The sequence below is a fragment of the Gadus morhua genome, chromosome 9 (genome assembly GCF_902167405.1).
Source record: "Gadus morhua chromosome 9, gadMor3.0, whole genome shotgun sequence".
NCBI classification, from domain to species: domain Eukaryota; kingdom Metazoa; phylum Chordata; class Actinopteri; order Gadiformes; family Gadidae; genus Gadus; species Gadus morhua.
In genome coordinates, this window is record NC_044056.1 from 10,355,854 (window position 1) to 10,377,429 (window position 21,576).

Genomic DNA, 21,576 nt, shown 5'->3' on the forward strand with positions numbered 1-21,576 from the left:
CGACTAGAATACGGTACGAAAAATACGATTTTTTGAAACCCTCAATCATTCAAACATAACTCGTACAGCCCCCTTCACACACGCCACCCCAGCCCTGCGCTGGACGGCCCGCCCCAGTCTCACCTTGAAGACCTCGGAGCTCATCTGGATGGGCGACGCCCACTGGGCGCTGACCTGCACGGGGAGGGTCTGCCCGTCCTCCGTGAGCACGCGCACGTGGGCGGTGTTCACCAGCACGCTGACGGCACACAGCCGCTCCTGCTCCACGGGGTTGTACAACACCAGGTACCTGGGGGGGGGGGGGGGTGGTGACGGGTTAACTCTTCAGCCCTGGTCTTCTGGAGCCCGGGAACCAGGTGCATCTCGCCAGCTCGTGGCGAGGTCTGGCTCCCCTCCCGTACAACATGATATCTGCCCGGTTACTACATAAACTGACCAATCACGACCGTTTATCTGATACGAGTAGGGATGAATACGATGACGTTGCAGGGGAGTGCTTCATTTATAAAAAATAGATATACACACACACACACACACACATATATATATATATATATATATATATATATATATATATATATATAATAATTATTTTTCTTGCCCCTTTTAATTGATACTGTTTGTACGGTTTGCCCTGTTAGTTCTATTTGTCCTGACTATAACATTGACTTTTAACATTTATTTTATTTTTCCTCAGCATTACTTCACACTAGTTTATATTGTATGGTATTATAGCTTGTATCTCTTCCTTCACTGCTGCTGTGCTATAACACAAGAAATCCCCCTCTGGGGATTAATAAAGTATTATCTATCTATCCATATATTTTTACAACAACAACAACAAAGTTGGCTGCTTCTGCCGTAGAACGATCTGTTTATTTTGCTATGTCTGCTTATCTGTTTAAAAAAAATGTGTTGCCCAGTGCTGCATCACCCATTATGTTGCTGATTGGTTGCAGGTCTATCGTATTTTGTCCAGAGGTATTTTGGTCTGCGCCCGTTGGAAATCGAAAATGAACAGAGAGGTTCAATACTGAATGCAGCTTACATTTCGTCTGGCAATGCCAGGCTAAGTAATAAGTCTCATATGATCTTCAACCTGGTCATCTACGCCATAGTGTGTCCATATTCACATGGACACATATTGTGTTATTAGAATACGACAAACATTAAGAGAAGACAAGTGTAAGAAGGTTAAAGTCTCTGGAGTTGTGGTCGTTTTAGCAGCAGTCCTTGTTTGTAGCAGTATTGGCATTCATAGAAGCATTAGAAATACGTAGCTATTGCGGTCATTCTATGTAGTCACGTTAGTGCTATCTTGTAGTAGTCCTTATGGTAGTCGTAATAGTTATTCAGAAACTAAGTTAAAACTGTACACAATAGTTTCCAAGCACTTCAAGCACTCTGCGTTGCCGTGGTGAGTATCACCAGCGGTGGGTGGAGCTGTGGGTACCTGGGTCCAGTGGAGTCCAGCTCGATGAGGGTCTTCTGGGGGAGAGAGTCCTGCGTGGCGCGCCGGTCGTCCTGCAGACAGACGCAGTGTTAAACACAATACGACTTTCAATGTGTCAAACACAATACGACTTTCAATGTGTTAAACAAAATACGACTTTCAATCTGTTAAACACAATACGACTTTCAATGTGTTAAACACAATACGACTTTCAATCTGTCAAACACAATACGACTCTCAATGTGTCAAACACAATACGACACGTCTTTCAATGTGACCCCTGCCTTAAACCCCTCACCAGCAGCGCTGGACACGGTGGGCAGGAGCAGCGAAGCGGTCGGGTAACAAGGGCCCAGGCATCAAGGACCCAGGCATCAAGGGCCCAGGCATCAAGGGGCCGGGCACCATGGGCCCAGTGATCAAGGGCAAGGGAACCAAGGGCCCGGGGATCAAGGACCCAGGCATCAAGGGCCCTGGCCTCAAGGGGGCCAAGGGCAGCAATGTGCCAGGAGGGAGAGTTAACCCAACATGTATGTCATGTGGCTTGAGAGGTAACCGGAGCCAACACGTAAATAAACCCAGGTGAAACCGGGCAGAGCATCCTCACACAAAGGGCACAAGCTGGGTGTGAAAGCACCCAGGGCCAGCCTGCCTTGCAGCACGACGGCCCTGGTTTTTCTCGTACAAAATAAGAAAATAAAACTCATCCGAGATAGCCGGTAGTGCTTGAACCTGAGTGCAGCGACCATCTCTCACACACTTTCCCTGACAGACACTACTGAGTAGGTAGCGGGCCTCACCGTCTCCAGGAAGGGCTCCGTCTGGTAGAAGCGATAAAACTCCTTGTTCTTCATCACCAGGAAGTGCGCGGCGTTGATAATCACGCGCTTCAGACCGATGAGAGATCGCAGGAGCCTGCAGGGGGAGGAAAAGAGAAAGAGAGAGAGAGAGAGAGAGAGAGAGAGAGAGAGAGAGAGAGAGAGAGAGAGAGAGAGAGAGAGAGAGAGAGAGAGAGAGAGAGAGAGAGAGAGAGAGAGAGAGAGAGTCAGGAGCAGCACCCAGCTCCTCTTCTCTTTCACACTTCATCCCTTGCCCATGGGCACTAACATCAATCCGTCTCCCCAACCAGAACAAACCAGCCCCCGTCCTCTCCCGCCTCGCCCTCCCCACACCAGCCCCTTCTCTTCCCAGCCTCGCTTTCTTCCCCTCCAGCCCCTGTATAGCTATGCATGCATGTCATATATATGCATACCTCATCGATATTTATACATGCTGCATAGCGACTGTACATGTCATGTACTGTCCTAAAAATGTGCACATCACTTCATACATGTGCATATTTATCCATGACTCTTTTTTTTTTGGCGCAGATGCATTGAAATGTATCTCTGACCTGGAGCTGAGGCAATGTGAGGTTAGAGCAGTCGAAACAGCAACTATCCTGACCATGCCAAGGGGATCAAGACAAGAACCTACTACTTACTACCCTGAGGTACTTGGCATCGTGCAGCGTCTTATCCTAGCTGTCTTTGTTGTATACAGGGAATGGTTTAACCTAACGATTGTTGGTGCTTGGCACTCTTTTCTATGAACAACCTTACTGCACCCACAGCGATATATTGTTTTTTCTATTTCTTTGGCAAACGTACTTATTGTAAGTCGCTTTGAAGAAATGCCTCTTCTAAAGGGGTGGCATGTGGCCCAGGAGGTAGAGCGGGTTGGCTGGTAACTAGAAGGTTGCTAGTTCAATCCCCGGCTTCTCCTAGCGAGAGTGTCAAGGTGTCCCTTAGCGAGACACCTCGCCCAGTCTGCTCCTGTCGCCTTGCGTGGCTGACACCGCCGTCGGTGTGTGAACGTGTGCATGAATGGGTGAATGTGAGGCAGTATTGCAAAGCGCTCTGAGTGGCCACTGGTTAGAACAGCGCAGCATAATTGCAGTCCATGCAACGCCCTGAATGTAAACATAGAGCGTCACCTGGCGCCGTAGTCCACCACCACGTTCTCCTTGGCCGTGCCGGTGATGGCGTCGTGGTGCTGAAACAGGGCCACGGTGCGCCGGGCGTCCACCAGCAGGGCGTAGTCCGCCACCGGGTAGCGGCCCTCCATGGCCGCGTGACGGGCGTGGCCCAGCGCCAGGCTGTACAGGATCTCCGCACCCCTGGAGGTAAGAGGTCAGAGGTCAGAGACAACGTTCAGGCCCCCGGTCACGTGAAGGTGACCCCCCCCCCCCCCCCCCCCCCCCCCCACACACACACACACACACACTAGAGTGTGACCGAAGGGGTGCTTGCCCCTACCAGTGAGTGGCCATTTATTTGGAGCCCCATTATCTCCTGTTTAGGGTAAGCATCGGGTATTGCGCCGACCTAGGCTACACTTTTCCCTGCACTCCCCCCCCGCCCGCCCCCCCTCCCTCCCCCCAAACACACCGCTGCCTGTCGGTCCTGTCAACAGCACCGACATTACGGGAACGTGATAATGGCTCATCTCGCTGCGACTCGTGTCATTAAACAGGCCGGCCTGCTAATCACAGGGCCGATATAGTGTCTGGTCGCTGTGTTGGACAGGAGCCCGACTGGCCCTGCAAACACGTCTGCAAACATGTCAATTCCTATCAAGTCTGAGCCTTCCCCGCTCTGCTGCGGAGGGGATGCGGTGCCATTAAATGCTCATTCCATCACTGCACCACCTCGGGCTGCAATTAATTATTATTTGTGGATTAAACTGTGATGGGTATTTGTTATTGTTATACTCGAACGTCACACATAATGGCATACAGTTATTAAAGTTATTAAGCCTCAAGGGATGTTGAACTTTTGTCTGTTTGGCATCCAAAGAAAATTGCGCTCTATTAAAATGATAATAACGACAAGAGGCGGGACATCTCCAACCGGAGTCACTGATTGGCCCACCACCGGGCGGTCATCAGCATCATTGGCTGGAAAGAACAGCTTGTACAACGCCATTGGCCACAACCGTGCTAGCACTGAAAGACAGGGCGGTGTGCCGCCGTGGTCCCAACCTGAGGTGAGACTCCAGCACGCGGTCCAGGCTCTTGTAGAAGGGCCTGGAGGTGAAGTAGCCCGTCCAGTAGTGGTCCTCGCGGTCGGCGTAGGCGAAGAAGTCTCCGCTGAGCACCGGGAAGTCTGCGGGCCGCGCCCCCTGGGCCACGCCCCCAGCCTTGTACACTGCTGAGAAGTACTCCGACAGGGTCCCGAACTGGGCCTGGTGGGAGGGGGAGACCCAGAATATATGAGGGAAGGAGTGAGTGGGTGAGTGAGTGAGTGAGTGAGTGAGTGAGTGAGTGAGTGAGTGAGTGAGTGAGTGAGACCAAAAAGACAGAGAGAAAGAGAGACACAGACAGACAGAGAGAGAGGGAGCGAGAGAGAGAGAGGTTAGAGTAAGAAGGAGTGAAGAAAGAGGGAAGAGCGAGACAAACAAAGAGTATGATTGTTTAACCTTTCCCATCAGAAGACGTTGTGCCTCCCTCTTTACTCAAGATGGAGATTCATTGAAATAAAAGAGGTTGTGACGCCATTAAGCTAACACGACAGGTGGGCTTGACTTATGGCCCTGATACAGTACAGAGAGTGCATTACACAGTGTTTGTTTAGAAGCACAGAGCATTTAACCTTCTCCTTTCTCCTCCACATTCCCTGATCTGCTTGAGTGATATCTCACATAAGCCAACAAAAGCATATTCACTCCTACGCAAAGAGGACACGCCATCTTACTCGATCAAATAAAGAGGGTCCTTTATTAATCCTAGACAGTGAGACTCGTGGGAACTGATAAGAGTCCATCATGATGCGGCTCCACCCCATCCAGAGCCCTAGAGGCGCTCAGCGTGGACAACGAGAAGAGTGTGTCTTCATTACTTGTGGAGCTAACCACATTAACGAGGGAACTTGAATGGTAGTCAACTATCCAAAGACGAGAAATTGAAAAACTCATTTTGGACCCCGAATAAAGACAGAAATCCAGCAATTTACCTTTACAGTCATTTTGTATTCATGGTTAAGACACATATTGTGATGTATCGAGGATTGTATACAAACACATTGCTTTACGCCGAATCGCTGTATCACGATATTATCGCAATGGTGGGCCATGTATCGTATCATGAGGTACCCTGTGATTCCCAGTCCTATTCATTACCTTGACGTGCATCTGGGGGTGGGCGTTCATGTAGTCGAAGAGCCGCTGGTAGTTGGAGAACTGCTGGTCCCATTCCAGAGCCATGTCGTAGCGGAAATCATCGCCCAGGGGAACCAGGAGCACTTTGCTGCGGAACAGCTTGGACTTCTTGCGGTACTGGTCCAGCAGTAGGTTTGCTCTGTGTGGGTTGGACAGGAGGGAGAGGGAGGGAGAGGGGGAGAGGGAGAGGGAGAGGGAGAGAGAGGAAGCAGAAGTTACCAGGCGGCAGGGCTTTTAGCTCAGAGGCTTACATTTACATTTAGGGAATTCAGCAGACGCTTATATCCAAAGCGACTTGCAACTTGCAAAAGTACATTTGTCAGAAGAAAGAGAAACCATACATCGCTGTCGCTACCGTAAGGGCGTTCATAGAAACAAGTACCAAGCACTAACAATCGCTAGGTTAATTATGTGCCAGGACGTATCACATACATTTAGTGCGAGGAAGTGCGTACATTAAGTGCCAGGCCGTACCACATACAATAAGTGCGTACATTAAGTGCGAGGACGTACCACATAAAATAGGTGCGCACATTAAGTGCCAGGACGTACCACATACAATAAGTGGGTACATTAAGTGCCAGGACGTACCACATACAATAAGTGGGTACATTAAGTGCCAGGACGTACCACACACAAAAAGTGGGTACATTAAGTGCCAGTACGTACCACATACAAAAAGTGGGTACATTAAGTGCCAGTACGTACCACATACAAAAAGTGGGTACATTAAGTGCCAGGACGTACCACATACAATAAGTGGGTACATTAAGTGCCTGCCACGCCATGGAGGGTGACCTCCGATGGGAGACGGACTCAAATGAACCGTGGGGAGAGAAGGAAATTTGCGCACTCCGTACTCGTTATGTGGTTATCTGAATCAACTTAGAACATGACAACTGGGTCACCGTGGGAATGTGCAAGCCCCCCCTCAGAGGGAAAGTGAGTAATAGCAGAACAAACACTGCATCTCCTCTAGGGCCATCTGGGTACATGGCAAGCAAGCAGGCAGGCACAGACACAGGCAGATACACACACACACACATTTCTCATCCAGCAGTCCTACTAAGTTTTAGCAGAACTTCTGATCCAGCAGTCCTATTGTGTTACAGCTGAACTTCTAAACCAGCAGTCCATCTATGTTACAGCAGAACCTCTGATCCAGCTGCAGTCCCACTATGTTACAGCAGAACCTCTGATCCAGCAGTCCTACTGTGTTACAGCAGAACTCTTGATCAAGCAGTCCTGCTATGTAACAGCAGAACTACTGATCTGATACTGATGTTAGAAGCACTTCATGGGGGAGACAGCAGAGTCTGGGCTTCCTCCAAAATAAAAAAAAAACCCGCACATCAATAAACCCTGCAGAAAAAGCAACAGTCACCTTAATAAAACATGGTCAACATTCACCACCTAACACTCTCATAGTGAATACAATTTGGACTCAATTCTCCAATAGTTTGGCAGCTTCCTGGTCCTCCACAGCAGATGCAATAGCTCAGTGCTGTACCTAACAACAGTCTGTGAATCTTTTCAGGTCAAGATTGACTTTAAATACTTTTGTACCGAGAGGATTCCTGGCAGCTCGCACATGTTTTTGTATCAGCCCATCTGGTAGGAAGCGGGCCTCGAGCGAAAACACATTCAGCAGAAAGTGAGGAAAGTTTTGCTTCCTGGTATCTGGGGGGCCCCGATGTGTTCATTTTGTTTTGGTCCCCTGCTGTTCCTCTAACTGTAACAGCATGATGTGTGCACTGGCAGACCCCTCCGACTCAAGAGTATCCACACGCTTCAAACCATTCGTCCAACACAACACGTTGGACGAGAAGAACTTCAGTCATTCATCGGTCGGAACAACTCCAGCAAAGTGTTGATCCTTTGTCCTTGATGAAGTACTCGGGGACTTGAGACTCCCCTTCGCCACATTCAACCGTTCTTTTGGTGTTTAGCTCTCCCGTATTAATATTGTATTACTTTTGCAGAGGAAAATACTTTTCATTCAAGGGATTCATCCATTGTGTTAAAAGGTCAAGTTTGCCACTGCAGGCAATCAGACGAAACGACGGGCAGGAGACAGCTAGGTAAAATGCATTAGTAATGGTTTCGCAATATTGTGAAGTTTCCACGAATAGTACTTCAACCGAAGCATGCGTAAGTGGTGTGTGTGTGTGTGTGTGTGTGTGTGTGTGTAGCCACAGACAATATTTAGCATAAATACGTAAATAAATACAAACACAGACTAGGTCCACCTAGTGCATTGACAACATCACACATCTAACATATCTTACATGAAGGAAATGCTGCAAGATCACCACAAATATTTGCCTACTCCTGATATATATTTTAACCACGGGGGCTCACTCAGTCAGACTTCTTCAATATTGTGGGTTCACATTAAGTTTCACTCTGCTGACCTTTGTTTCTTCATACCCGTTGAAAGACAACAATCTTAACTAGGGGGAGGAACTCTCTCTCTATGATGAACAAGAAGCACTGTGCTGCCATTTGGATTTACATTTAGCAGACGCTTTTATCCAAAACAACTTACAATAAGTCTTCTTTGTCAGAAGAAAGAGAAACAATATATCGCTGTCGGTGCAGTAGGGATGTTCATAGAACCAAGTGCCAAGCACTAACCACTTCCCTGTAGACAACAAGATAGCAAGGATAAAGTTCTACACAATGCCAAGTACTATTTTCACACACACACACACACACACACACACACACACACACACACACACACACACACACACCCCCCAGTTTTTTCGACAATGTGAATTCCGCGCCTATATTTGGAAGTCAATGACTGCCCAGCCGAGGCCAGGCCGATATTTATTACGCAACACAAGTATGGACGTCGTCAGGACGGTCTCCCAACAAGGCTACGGCGCAAACGGCCCCAACAGAAGCCCTGCTCACCTCTCCTCTACGTTGGCCTCCACCACGGCCTTGGGGGGCACCTTCCAGGGGCAGTTGACCCGGCCCCCCGGTAGCCTCTTGAAGTCGAATTGGCAGCACACCTTCGGGTCGGGCCCACAGGTATGGGGCACGTCGTAGCTGTAGAAGGGCATCATGTGGCAGAAGATGTCAGAGTCCGACGATTTGTCTGCGGGGTGGGAGAGAAGAAGAAAGTGGAAAAATAAATAGATGAATGTTCAAGTGAAAGGTTTTTGTGGCTTCGGAGAATCAGCTCGACTTGAAATTCGTCGTTACGGGGTAATTGGGGAGATAAGAAGCGGGAAGAAAAATTCAAGCCATGTAGTTGGAAACTTAAGTACGCAATGGATAGTCAACAGAATGCATTGGTACTCCCATGCCTTAGGGGGCGCTCTACGGCACCTGTTAAGTGTAACTTATAAAATTTTCCTGTAATAAATCAGAGTTAAAATGAATATCAATGTCTCAACCTTCTTGTGTCACGCCGTTGCTAAGTTATCCATATGTTTTAAAACAAACATAATAGAAACGTCTGAAGCGCTGCATGTCCTTCGACATGTCCGTTCTTTCTAGAAGGACTCTAAGGGGCTAGGCTGGTTCTGCGTCGGCCAAAACGCACCGCGTTGCAGAAGGGAATGACTCACCATTAGGAAGGTGGAGAGCAATCGACACCTAATACCTTGACCAGTAAACAATTACCCGAGCAAGCGGCATAATGAGTCGTTTTAACCCCCCCCCCCCCCCCCCTTAAGATTTATTCCATGTTTGTACAACTGAGTTTTGCAATTTGGCTCTCACACAGTTAGCTCGGGACACCTGGATTTAAGAGAAACAAAGTAAGAAAAATGTAACTTATTTTCAAATTACTTATTAACTTTTTAACTTGAGGTCAATGTTTGTGTATCATGTTTGTAATACTATTCTGTTATGCAATTTGGCTCTCACACAGTTCAGTCAGAGACCATGGATTTAAACAGACAAAATATGATGCACGAAAATGTGACTTATTTTAGAATTACTTATTACGTTTTTAACTCAAGGTCAAAAGCAAGAACCGATTCTCCGTTTCCATACAATTGTGGGTGAAGCAACACGACAGCTCACTTGCTCCCGTCACCCTGATGCTCAGGGAGAAGGGGACCGATGAAACACTGATATCTCCCTGGTAAAAAGGCCATCCGTGATGATGACACGGAGTGACACCGGCTTTCAGAGGTAAAGTAGTTCTAATGACAGCGATGAGGAAGTAGATGTCGGAGTGGGGTTTGAACAGCAGTTTATGACCGGGGTAATCGTGGCAGCTGAGGAGTGATATGGCTTCAGCGCTCCCTGGAGCAGTCTGAGTGTAGGAGCCCCCGCATTTAATTAAAAGGGGGGCTGTGACAGGAGGCAGAACAGGATGAACAGACAGGATCTGCGCCGGGCATCCGTCACTATTTAGTGTGTCACCGGGTTTATCATTTTACAACGGCACTATGAATATTAGCACACTAAATCTCCCACTTGGTGCTTCGTATTCGGTGCGACAAAGCAAGTGTTACTGAACTGGGACTGGGAAAAGTGTTCCAAGGGAGGTTGGCATGAATGCCCTCAACAATACATGCTTGGAGATGAGCGAACGCCTCTCACCCCCTATCCACGGCCCTTCTTGTCAACTTATCGTTGCTGGGCTGCAGCGTTTAACCTCGGGGCTAGGCTTAGGGCCAGGGCTGTGTTGTGTGGGGTAAGGGTTAGGGTTAGGGTTGGGGAGCCAGCCTCAGGGAGCCACTCACCCCAGGACTGCCTCCACATGAACTCCAGGCTGCGCGTTGAAGCAAAGTGTTTCTTGATGGAGTAATGGACCCTCTGGATCAGCATGCTGGTCAGGTTGGCCTTCTTCAGCAGGTAGGCCATGGTAGCGCTGTGGCCGAAGGGGTCGATGGCCCACCCTGACTGGGGCTTCACACCTAGGCAATGTAAGATAAAACGTACACAAACTGAGAACATGCATTTCCTTACAGCTGCTACTCAAGGCGCATGGCTCAGGAAGGGACACATTCAGATCACAACGAAATACAATCATAATATTACACGGAAAAGCTGAATTGCACAGCACAGGCTGATGAATGTATAGTTACAGGGAGTGGCGTGGGAAAATGATTGCGCCGCAGCGATATAGAAAAGCCGTACGCAAGGGCCATACCCAGATTGGTCTCCAGCCACTGGTGTCCTTCGATGAGCTGGTCTAGCATGGCAAAGTAATGCGCGTTTGCCTCGTCTGTCATCACCCATCCACCAGTAACGATCTCCAGCTGGCCCGACTTCACCAGTCTGTCGGAGGAACATTTGGACAACAAGGTGGCATCTCAATTTTCAAGTCATTATGTTTGATTAGCCCTTAATCAGTTATAATCACAGTCTCAAAGGGCTGCACGGGCCGCAATTCAGGACGCCCCGGCCCTAAGTATGGCAAGAGAATATAATCCCCTAATTAACTGGAAAAGGGTGTGGTGGCCATTGAGGCCTGTGTTAAGGAGATGACCTATTCTAGGAACATCCCTGGGTTCTTAAGTCCATCTACAGATACTTAAGGCAGAAAGAAAAGCAGCTTACTTGCCACTACTACGTGTTGTCTGCACTAATTCAGGATAACGTCACAAAGCTTCGGAAAATACAACAACAAATGTTGTGCAAAACATTTTTAAAAAACTTCTACAAATTTATGTTCACTTCCTTCATTCCCTAGCAGCTTTGGAAACAAAGCACTTTCCCTCGCAACTATAGGAAAATCGTATCATTATTAACACAAATAATAATGATAAATACAAATAAGATAGCAACAACACAGACACTAATTTGTGTGGAGAGACAAAAGAGGAAGACACCGATTCGGTTTGTATGGTTTATCTGTGGGCCATTTGGATATGGAAAGCAGAGGAGTGTAAGAGAATCATGGTAGTGGGAGGAATAGAGATGTTCCGATAAAAAAATGTTCCTTCCCGATACTGATTCCTATTCCGGAACTTGAATGTCGGCCGATACCGAGTATATACCGATACAGCATCTAGCATTGTAACTGTTAATAGCACTTTTCGGTTTTCATACGATGCCGCCAATGTAGTCGGTTCACGGTGACACGGTGTCCAAAAAAAATAAATAATCTGAACTAGATAATTTACATTTCAGAATATATAATTAGAATAATACATTTGAATTCTTCTAGTTAAGAGTGAGCATCCATGTTTTTCCAACTTGGCTCTAACGCACGTAGGGAGGATACCGTTTTCCATTCCGCCTTTCCACCTCCGACTGTCAGCGAACGCAGCATAATGCCTCATGCCCACTGCACCGTCAGTCAAAGGACTCAGAAGGCGTGGCTGACGGATGGGGGAGGTTTCCAGGGTCGTCAGAGCCCGAGTAGTGTCACAGTGCCTACATTTGCATACGTGATCTGATTGGATGACGGATCCGTCGCTGTCGAAAAAGTTGAATTTTTTTCAACTTTTTGACGGAGCCTTCAGCGCACGGATCCACAATGCATTGCGCGTCCGTCCCCATTCAAAGTCAACACAGGCGATGTTCCCTGCCTGTGTAGAAAATGAGCTAGTCACGTGATGGTATCGGATCGGCGCATAGACTTGCGTACTCGCTGATTCCCTGATACTGCATTTTAGGCAGTATCATAGGAATTTCCGACTGGTATCGGTATCAATAGCAGTATCGGAAACCACTCAGAAACAACACTAGCGTTGGACGCTGCTGGGACCTACTTGCGTGTGACCTCTCTCTTCTGCTTGTCCGCGCCCTCCCACCACTTGGAGAAGTAGGAGATCTCCGACCAGATGAACCTCCGGCGGGGGTCTTCGCCAAGTTTCAGCACCATGTTGTTCAGGATGTGCTGCGTCTGCTCCAGGAAGTACTTGTCAAACGTCTTGATCCATCCTGTCACATGGACACAAAAGGGTGGGCTTTGATTGGCTGTTGATGGTGCGCACCGTTTCTTTTGCGCTTTACTACCGACTGCGTATAACTAAATGTACTGTAGATTGACACGTGTCAGTCAGAAATGCTTTACTTTGTTGTTGATTCATGTGGGGAAAACCAAACAAAATAAAAGTCAAATTAAATGTATAAAGTTTGTGCATTGGTTTTCCGATAAAGCAATAAAGAAAAAGTTATGTATAAAGCTGTAGTTGATGGCCGTCACATTAGATGGCAAAAAATAAATGCATAACGTAGAGGACAGACACACATTTTGTCTCGCTTATGTGAGACTGGATTTTACAACCAGGAGCAGAAGTCACAGTCAACATGATACACTTCAATAAAAGTTATTACAATGGAATAGAAAAAGAGAATGTAACAACACCATCCTGTGTGTGTGCCTACAGCTGACATACGGACTTGTAAATCATTTCAGAGTCTAAGGCAGTTCAGTAGACCCTAGGAAGACACTGATGCAAACCAGAATGAACCCATCGGGAGCCGACCGTCTTCGGCACCAGAGGAGATGTCTCCTACTCTTCTCTGGTCATTTCCTTAACTCAACTTTGCAAGGACTGGTATGACCTATCGCCGTGGGTTATTTTTTGGTTACTATTTCAGTGAATCCCTAGTATGTCCTATCATTTTGGTTGGTTTCCCTGTCCTTTGTTAATATAAGGGTTCATTAGTTCATTAGTAAATTGGATATGGGTTGTATGTTGTTTATATCCTGGGATGGGGCCAGCTAGAATATCCAGGGCTGTTGTCTCAGCAATGTTGGTTTCTGTGTTTATATTGTGCCATAACCCCTTAGAGTGTCATTACAGGACAAAAAAGAGGTCATACGCCTTCCTCAGCTCTGATGTTTTGAAATATCATGTAACTAAACTTAAATGTGCAATAGGACAGCTGTCCAATAATCCCTGTTCTTATGGACTCAAGTGATAAGTCTATGGCATCGATCAATTGCATCATCCACTTCGACATTAAGTTTTCACATCCGTTTGTAACTCCTGGAGGGAAACAACACGCAGGGATTGATGGAAATGTACGGCTAGAATACGAAAAGAAAAATCAGCCGTACTACGTATGTTTTGCATGCTTGTGACCCATATCAGAGCCTTCCAGTTGAACCTGGAGCCCTCCCCGTGGTGGGTACGAGCGACCGGGAGAACTCACCGGGGTCGTTATGCGAGTGGGGGACGACAAACACCTGCAGAGGCTCCTTGTCCCACTCTTCCGGTTCGTACGTGATGTCGAAGCCCTGCTTCCACACGCCGCCGTCGAGGTTGTCGAACTTCAGCAGGGAGTACACATCCAGCATCTGAAAGGGAAACACATGTCATTCACGGTGCAGAGCACACCTTGCACAACTGGTTGCACATGCATGACTCTGTATGTGACTTGGGAGGCCTGGAGTTGAACTTCTCCCCATAAGTGTGTGGTCGGGGTTGTATTTAAAGAAAACAGCCGTTCAACATGAAGAAACAAAATACAATTACATACCAACACCATTTATCATTAGAAAGAGAAACAATATATATCGCTGTTTGTACAGTAAGGATGTTCATAGAAACAAGTAGAAAGCACTAACAATCGCTATGATAACCCTTCCCCGTACACAACAAAGACAGCTTGGATAAGAGTTTGACAGGAGGGTGATACACCCTCCATGTGTTCACCTGACCTTTGATACTGCTCTTGAAAAGAGTCTGCAGATAGCCCTGACCGCAACCCCGGTTTTGTTCCATTTCGGACACGCTCACTCACTCACCTGGAGGTCACTCTGTCCGTGGTTGTCCACGGCGACCTGGCAGTCCTGGGACTTGACGGCGACAAAGGAGGGCCGTCCGTCGAAGGGCAGCACCCAGGAGCCGTTGGCACTGCGGAAGGGCAGGTGGCCGCTGGGCGACACGGCGCCCGTATCCGTGAGCTCCATCACAGAGTCTTTTATGTGGCTGATGATCTGGTGGTTCTCCTCCAGCAGCTGCTCCAGCTGTTCAATCCGGTTCTGCAGCACAGAGATCTGACTCTGGAGTAGCAAAAAATACACCCCCATGTTATATATATAGACATTGTGTTACACATTTAGAGACGTAGGCGATGAATACAGATCCACGTTTCCCTACTGCGGTGCGTTTAAGTAGCGTGATGTATTTAATAATAAAAGCCTTTAAAACCCATGAAATTATCAAGACTATAATGCGTGCTTTCACTGATGAAAAAATGCAACTCTTGCAGAGTCACGAAAGTCTTAATATTTCAGCAGTCTAATGGAAAAACTGAACTAAATAACACTGCAGTGTCTACTCAGTTAATTTCCATAATGATGGCTTACTAAAGCAGTACAATGCCTCAGAGGCTACAGTGGGAAATAAGTGGGCGCTATTTAAGGAAACATGATTTATTCAAAAATATGAAATCAACAACTAAGGCCAGGAGTGTTTTGCTTTGATGCAAACTGAAGGAAATCGTTCACGTCCTCCTACTTGTGGTGTAGTTTGTGTAACCACTGGAAGGTTCACGGTTGTGCCTTATTGGATGCATCTACTTGTATACCCTTCCACTGTCCAGGTATTAAAATAACCTTATTGTTCACAGCTCAAGATCGGCCGTTATAGTCTCTACCACACACAACCCGAGAAGTAAAAAAAAAAAAGAAGGTAAAACCAAAAAAGTGCTTTAAAAATAGCATCCCATTAGGTATCGATGACATTACAGAGACAGCAGCACCAGATGCACTTACTCTGGGGAAGTTTCCTCCATTTTGTCGCCTCGCGGGGTCATGTTGGACCCTGTCCAGCATGAGGTAGAGCGAGAAGACCGCCACGCAGAATATGGCGCCGCCGCACACGGTCACCTGTTTCCTCAGCTTCATCTTTTACCCCCAGACGACGTCACGACGCGTATGACCTGGTCCACAGCCGCTGCTTACAGGACACCACGCGGGGAAGGAAACACAAGCAGAATTCAGCACAGGGAGGCAGAAAACCCCAGAACGTCTCTCTCCCTCTCTCTCCCTCTCTCTCTCTCTCTCTCTCTCTCTCTGAACACATGAACCACTGTTACCAACAGTTTGGTGGCTCATCCGTATTGCCCCCGGCTTTCCTCCCCCGAGATCTGAGGGAACGGCACAGCAGACTTGTAGCGGTAGTGGCAGCAAGACGGGATGGATGGCATTAGGAAATTAGGCGTTTGGTTGAAAGAGGTTCCACCTTTTAGAGTGCAGGATGGGGGGCAGGGAGGGTGGGGCTTAAACAGGGAGCCTACTGTCTGATTAGAATGGTGGGCATGGTTGTGAGTCCATCTGAGCTCCTCTACTCTGCTTTGAATCCCAGAAGAGCGTCTTATCTTCTAGTGCAGCTGTAACCGACTCTTGCTCACTTCCAGGCAGTGTGGAGAGAGGGAGAGCCGGCGTGTTTCTTTCGCTCCCTATAAAAGTTGCCTCAAGGCCACCCAGTTGTCTGGATGAAAAGGCCTTTTTGTGTCAGTAGAGACATGCAAAGAATCAGCAGTTACAAGTTTTTCTTTGCCTTGGCTTTGATTGCAAAAGATAAAGATAGTGGGCAAGTAGGTAAATGTAATTACTGCCCACTGTTGTATGGAATTATTAGGGGTCCGAGCAGCGAAGCTGCTTGGTCCCCTATTGTTTCTGTAACGTTTTCTTTTTTTTCAAATTCTGTAAAAGTCATACTGCAGCCTATACCGTAAGTCGAAAACTCTTGAATTTTTCAGGTATGGTTACCAATAACCCCCACTACCAATGAACCCAAATTGTGGTACTGCACCCAAATGTGGCACTATTGTAAAATATCATGAATTAGGCTTATTTCTCCTCACCAGATTGAACTGGACTCAAAATTCTTTCCGAATACTAATCTCTAGAATCAGATGCATTTATAAAACCCTGTAAACCCATGCCGTAAAAATGTTTACTTTTCCCACAATTCCATATTAAAGCTAAACATGATAAAAAGATTCACAGGCTACAAAAATAATCAAAAATTTACCAAAATCGCCACATAAAATCTTTAGACCAAGGCCCACAAAAATCATTGAACAGAATTTGTTTTATTTAGTTCCATTTGAGAAATATTGGCCATTAAAGTTAGCCCATTTTCCTTATATGACCATTTTGTTATTGTATAAAAAATTATTATTAGGTGGATACCAATACCCCCCACTACCCATAAACCCAAATAGTGGTACTGCACCCAAAGGTTGCGCTATTTAAAAAAATATGAACTAGCCTTCCTCCTTACTAGATTGACCTGGACTCAAAATTCTTTCATCATATTAATCTCTAAAATCAGATGAATCTTTTTTACCGTGGTCTTCTGCTCTAAAAGGTTTTACTTTTCCCAAAATTTCATAGAAAAGCCAAATGTCCGTCCACAGTCTCAACCCATTTGGCCTATTTGACAATATTGTTATTGTATAACTTCCATACGGCTATCATTAGGTGGATACCATTAACAGTGCAAATTATCAGATCTCTACTCTTTTAAGAAAGCCCTTAATTCTCTTGTGAAATGTGTGCTTGGAGATTTCTTGATGTTGTGTGCTTATCAATCGACATTTTCATGATGTGAATGAGGCTTCATGCAGTTCAGGAACGGTACTGGTGATCATTAGGTTGAGAGTTGGAATCCTGATTAGAGCATTATGAACAAGCTGAACATGACATTCTTGTCATTGCCACTCATTTAAGAAACACAACATTGAACAGCACCTGAAAATCATCAGGCAATCAACATTCCGGCTCATTAGTTTCCAAGAATCGGACTGCCAAGACACAGTATGGCATTAAGGGGAACTTCTTCATGAACCATTTTTCCTTCATAATTAGGGTTAACCCTAACCCTATTTTGTATTTCTTCCGTTAAGTGTTCTTGAGTACAAATGTTTAATTTTCCAAGAATTTCAAAGATTTTTCAGGTATATGCTTTGAAGAAAGCCCTTAATTCACTTGAGAAATGTGTGCTTTGAGTTTTCTGGATGTTGTGTGCTTATCAATAGACATTTTGACCATGTCAATGAGGCTGCAGTTCAGGTTTAAGTGGAACATCTTTCCTTAAATATGACAATTATATGTTATATTTATACATCTTCCATTAGTGTGTTTTTTGCTTTTAATTTTGCTCGGACCCCGTTAATCACCTCTTGCGGTTATATTTTAACATTGTTTGCATGCCGTGGTGTAATGTAACAATATGACCTTATAATACAGGCATTGATGTACTAATACTAATAAACAATATATCTATTAAATATTGCACATTAATAATACACACTATATGTGATATACCTTATATATATAATATACAGTGTATATTATAAGCAAGCACTTTTAATAGCAAGCATTGTCTGTACTCAGAATTCACTGAACAACAAGTGATCTATCATGTACAGTCTGAGTGTGTAGATTATATATTTAACCAAGTGAGGGTCGTTTCAGGCCATGGGTCATTGTCAGGAGCTACGGTAGAGTGAATGAACGCTTGCCATGTACTTCTTTATTCGACGTGTCCTAAACAGACACACACGACCCCGCCCACAACACCCTACCCAGGGACTGCTGCTACTTCACTCTGTAACAACCAGACTGCGCCCTTTGGGACCGGATTCTCCCACATCTCTGGAACAGGTGTTTCCCCTTCTCTCACTCCCTCTCTCCAAGTAAAGCCTGCATAATCTTAATCTGATCCATGTTCTGCAGGCGGCCGTGTAAGCTTCACAAAGTAAAATCGCCACACATGGATAACAACAATGTGCAAGGTGTCAAAAATAACAGTCATCAACCGCTTTCAAATGCTTTTCAACATCCAGAAAACAGGAACTGAGTTGTTATGGACAGTGGATATGTAAATATGAAAACATGCATGTCAGCTCATCTGACAAACCCCGGACGAGCAACTGTGTCTGGATCGTTTGCATCCAAAGCAACGCAAAGTACGGTAGACTATTCAACTATTGAGTAACGCTTCCAAACGAGTTACACATCAATGCACCCTCACCCTAAAGAGGGTAAACTAGTGGAGACCATCCGATAAGAAACATGCAAGCCAACACGTATCCGTGATTGTGACAGCTGCTTGGATCCTCCAACACAAATCACAGTATCACCCGACTTGGACACAGACCTCGGACCCAGACTCTCAGATGCAGACCTCGGGACCCAGACTCTCAGATGCAGACCTCGGGACCCAGACTCTCAGACACAGAACTCGGGACACAGACCTCGGAGGACAGACCTAGGAGGACAGACCTAGGAGACAGTCCTGTCAGCTGTGGACCAGACCCAGCTACGTGGAGCTACCTCCCCTCCCACCCATTACAACTTAGTGGTCCTGCTACCGGATCAACACCTCCACCCCTCCCAGGAGCTGGTCCACACACATACGATCCTGCTCAAGTCCTCCACCCTTGAACACACTATCCGGCAGACTGACGTGACGGACAGCCGCGTAAAACACGTTCAAGAACGCAACCAATGTCAACATTAGCATTCTGGTAGCAGCCACCACAACTTTAGCTACGTGGCTAGCTGCCCCGTACACCTTACCTTAGCACACTTTCATCTGGGATCGCTCGTTTTGTCCTGTGGTTATCCGATTGTGTGCATCGGGATCCGGGTGTGTTGGTCCCAGGTAGGAGGGGAGATACACGGGTAAAGCTACGCCATTTCAGCCCAATGGCAGATCAGCAAATGAATTAAACATAGAGAGAGAGCCGAGGCGCTAGCTAGGGCTGAGGAGGAGGACTGAACAGCAAAGCCTTGTGGGAGCGGACGAGTCGGTGTGTGATTAGACTTAGGCTTCGAGAGGAACGGGCCATTTGGTGTTATACCGGTCTACTGCCACGCAACGTCCGGTCTTTTACTTCCTGGGAGCTGGGTACGCCAGTTGAAAGTCCAGGGAGTAAGTAAGAGAAATTAGAATATTACAAGAATTAGCAGAAGAAAAACATCAAGGAAAATAAATAGAGAATATTTGAAGTATTAAAACATATAAAATATAACATATAAATACTGGACGAAGCAATATCCAAAACCTGTCACGGAAACGGTTATCAGACTACCGGAAGTTGGTCACTGTCGCCTCTCACCGCTAAACCCGCGTAATTTAAAGTCCCGCCCATAACGCTCATTTAAAGCATCCCGTCCCACGCATTCTACTGTGGCATATAACGCTTGTGAACGAGGTTAGATTACAACAGAGAGAACCAAACCAAACACTGTAGTCCGCTTGATTATTAACAAGAAGTCTACAGTGTACTGCAAGTATGTGACCACCACATACTGTAAGTCATTGAATTTCCAGAGTTTAGAAATTCCTTTAGATTCGATTAGGTTTGCATTGTCTTTGCATGATAAACCACAAAGAAACTTAGTTCTTTATAATTCATCCATTCAGCAGCATGAAATAATAATAAATGTCCAATATAATGAATAGTCCTCTCCAATTAACCAATTAACCAGACAGTCATGTCACTTGCACTAGCAACAGTTATATATTATAGATTGGGCTATCAACTGCTTGCCTTTGCTGTGTGCCTCGGTGGAGCAACAGAACCAGACTGAACAACAGTGCACCTGGATGCTCTCGGTGGTGCAGCGGTAGAAGCTGATCAGCTGTTATTAAGGGGAGCCTGTTGCGCCTCAGGGTCCTCAGATAAAAGAGGCGGCTGCCGGCTGTGCTTGACCAGGCGGGAGGTGTTCAAGCCCCAGGTCAAGTCCTCAGATGTATCGGACTCCCAGGAAGTTGAATCTGGTATCCCGCTGAACCTCCTCCTCCTCCCCATGGATCCAAAGTCCAGTGCAGTGGGTTTATTTGTTGTTTTCCCTGAAGTCGATAATGATTTCTTTATTTTTTTGGTTGGGTTAAAGTCCAAGTCGTGTTTCCTGCGCCATGCAGACAGCGACTGAACCTCTGATCGCTCTAGGCTGTTGGGTTATTATTCAATATCAGACCGGCTATGCTCATGTAGTCTGCAGATTCGTGTTGGAGCTGCGGGGGGGGGAGTGCAGTCGTTAGGGTAAAAGGGAGTAGAGGAGGGGACTGAGGACACTGCCTTGTGGGATGCCAGTGTGGAGGTCTCCTGACGTAGGTTTTAGGCATCTCTAGGTAGGGGAGAGCGGTGGAGCTCTGACGTGATGGTGTCGTATGTAGATCTGTTGGCCTTGAAGGCAAACTAGTGTTGGTCGTGGTCCGAGGTGATGCAGGCCAACACCCGTCTCTCAAAGAATTATATTTCATAGCCAGGCTTATTCCTTTATAAGTCTTTCTTTGCATGCATGGCTGTATGGCTTTGGTGATTCTCTGTCCTAATATTCAGCTGATTGGGTCTACCTGTCATTTATGGATTATGTAAGAGTTATGCAGATGCCCTTGTCTTGGTTTATTGAAAAAGCAAAAGCGTATAATAATTATGTAATGTGAAATGGGCTACATAAATTAAATTTAAATATATATATATATATTCATTTATTTACATATATCGTCTGTTATAATTATTTTTATAATTATTACTACCACCTTTTTCTCATTATTATATGATATATATAATTGTATACAATTCACAATATTGGAGTTATTATTGAGGTTATCAAACAATACCACTATTTGGTGACAATAAGAGGTAATAGGACATCTGCACTTCACTCTTCTGAGTGAGGTCTCAGCTGCCATGCGGGACTGACAGAGGGGAACAGGATGGTCCGGACTCCTGGTCCCTCAGGGGCTTGGTAACCCAGACACTAAACACACGTGAACAATGGCCACCTGAAACCAGACGTCAACGAATCCACATTCCTTCAAGAAATGCGATCCCTTTTACTGTGTAGCCTACTTTCCCAAAGAGTCATTTCTTTGACTCAGAAAGGAGTGCCGTTGGTGTGTGTGTGTGTGTGTGTGTGTGTGTGTGTGTGTGTGTGTGTGTGTGTGTGTGTGTGTGTGTGTGTGTGTGTGTGTGTGTGTGTGTGTGTGTGTGTGTGTGTGTGTGTGTGCGTGTGTGTGTTTTCA

General features: G+C 46.2%; 1 protein-coding gene across 6 annotated transcripts in view; it reads right to left on the reverse strand.

The window, feature by feature from the left end:
• man2a2 (mannosidase, alpha, class 2A, member 2) overlaps window positions 1–20,305 on the reverse strand; it is a 35,569-nt gene extending 15,264 nt beyond the window's left edge. The window contains exons 1-14 of one of the 6 annotated variants that reach the window (XM_030365713.1): window positions 20,148–20,305; window positions 15,300–15,480; window positions 14,328–14,585; window positions 13,733–13,877; window positions 12,340–12,511; window positions 10,773–10,900; window positions 10,363–10,536; window positions 8,573–8,759; window positions 5,612–5,789; window positions 4,476–4,678; window positions 3,429–3,611; window positions 2,254–2,368; window positions 1,454–1,524; window positions 124–289 (exon numbers count right to left, since the gene is read on the reverse strand). In XM_030365713.1, the coding sequence (XP_030221573.1) occupies window positions 124–289; window positions 1,454–1,524; window positions 2,254–2,368; window positions 3,429–3,611; window positions 4,476–4,678; window positions 5,612–5,789; window positions 8,573–8,759; window positions 10,363–10,536; window positions 10,773–10,900; window positions 12,340–12,511; window positions 13,733–13,877; window positions 14,328–14,585; window positions 15,300–15,431 (2,112 nt within the window). In that variant the 5' untranslated portion in view covers window positions 15,432–15,480; window positions 20,148–20,305. Of the gene's footprint in view, window positions 1–123; window positions 290–1,453; window positions 1,525–2,253; window positions 2,369–3,428; window positions 3,612–4,475; window positions 4,679–5,611; window positions 5,790–8,572; window positions 8,760–10,362; window positions 10,537–10,772; window positions 10,901–12,339; window positions 12,512–13,732; window positions 13,878–14,327; window positions 14,586–15,299; window positions 15,484–15,622; window positions 15,750–19,118; window positions 19,410–20,095 lie in introns of those variants that run through there. The other 5 variants (XM_030365712.1, XM_030365711.1, XM_030365710.1 and 2 more) reach the window with 5 other exon arrangements.
• Between the last annotated feature and the right edge of the window lie 1,271 nt (window positions 20,306–21,576).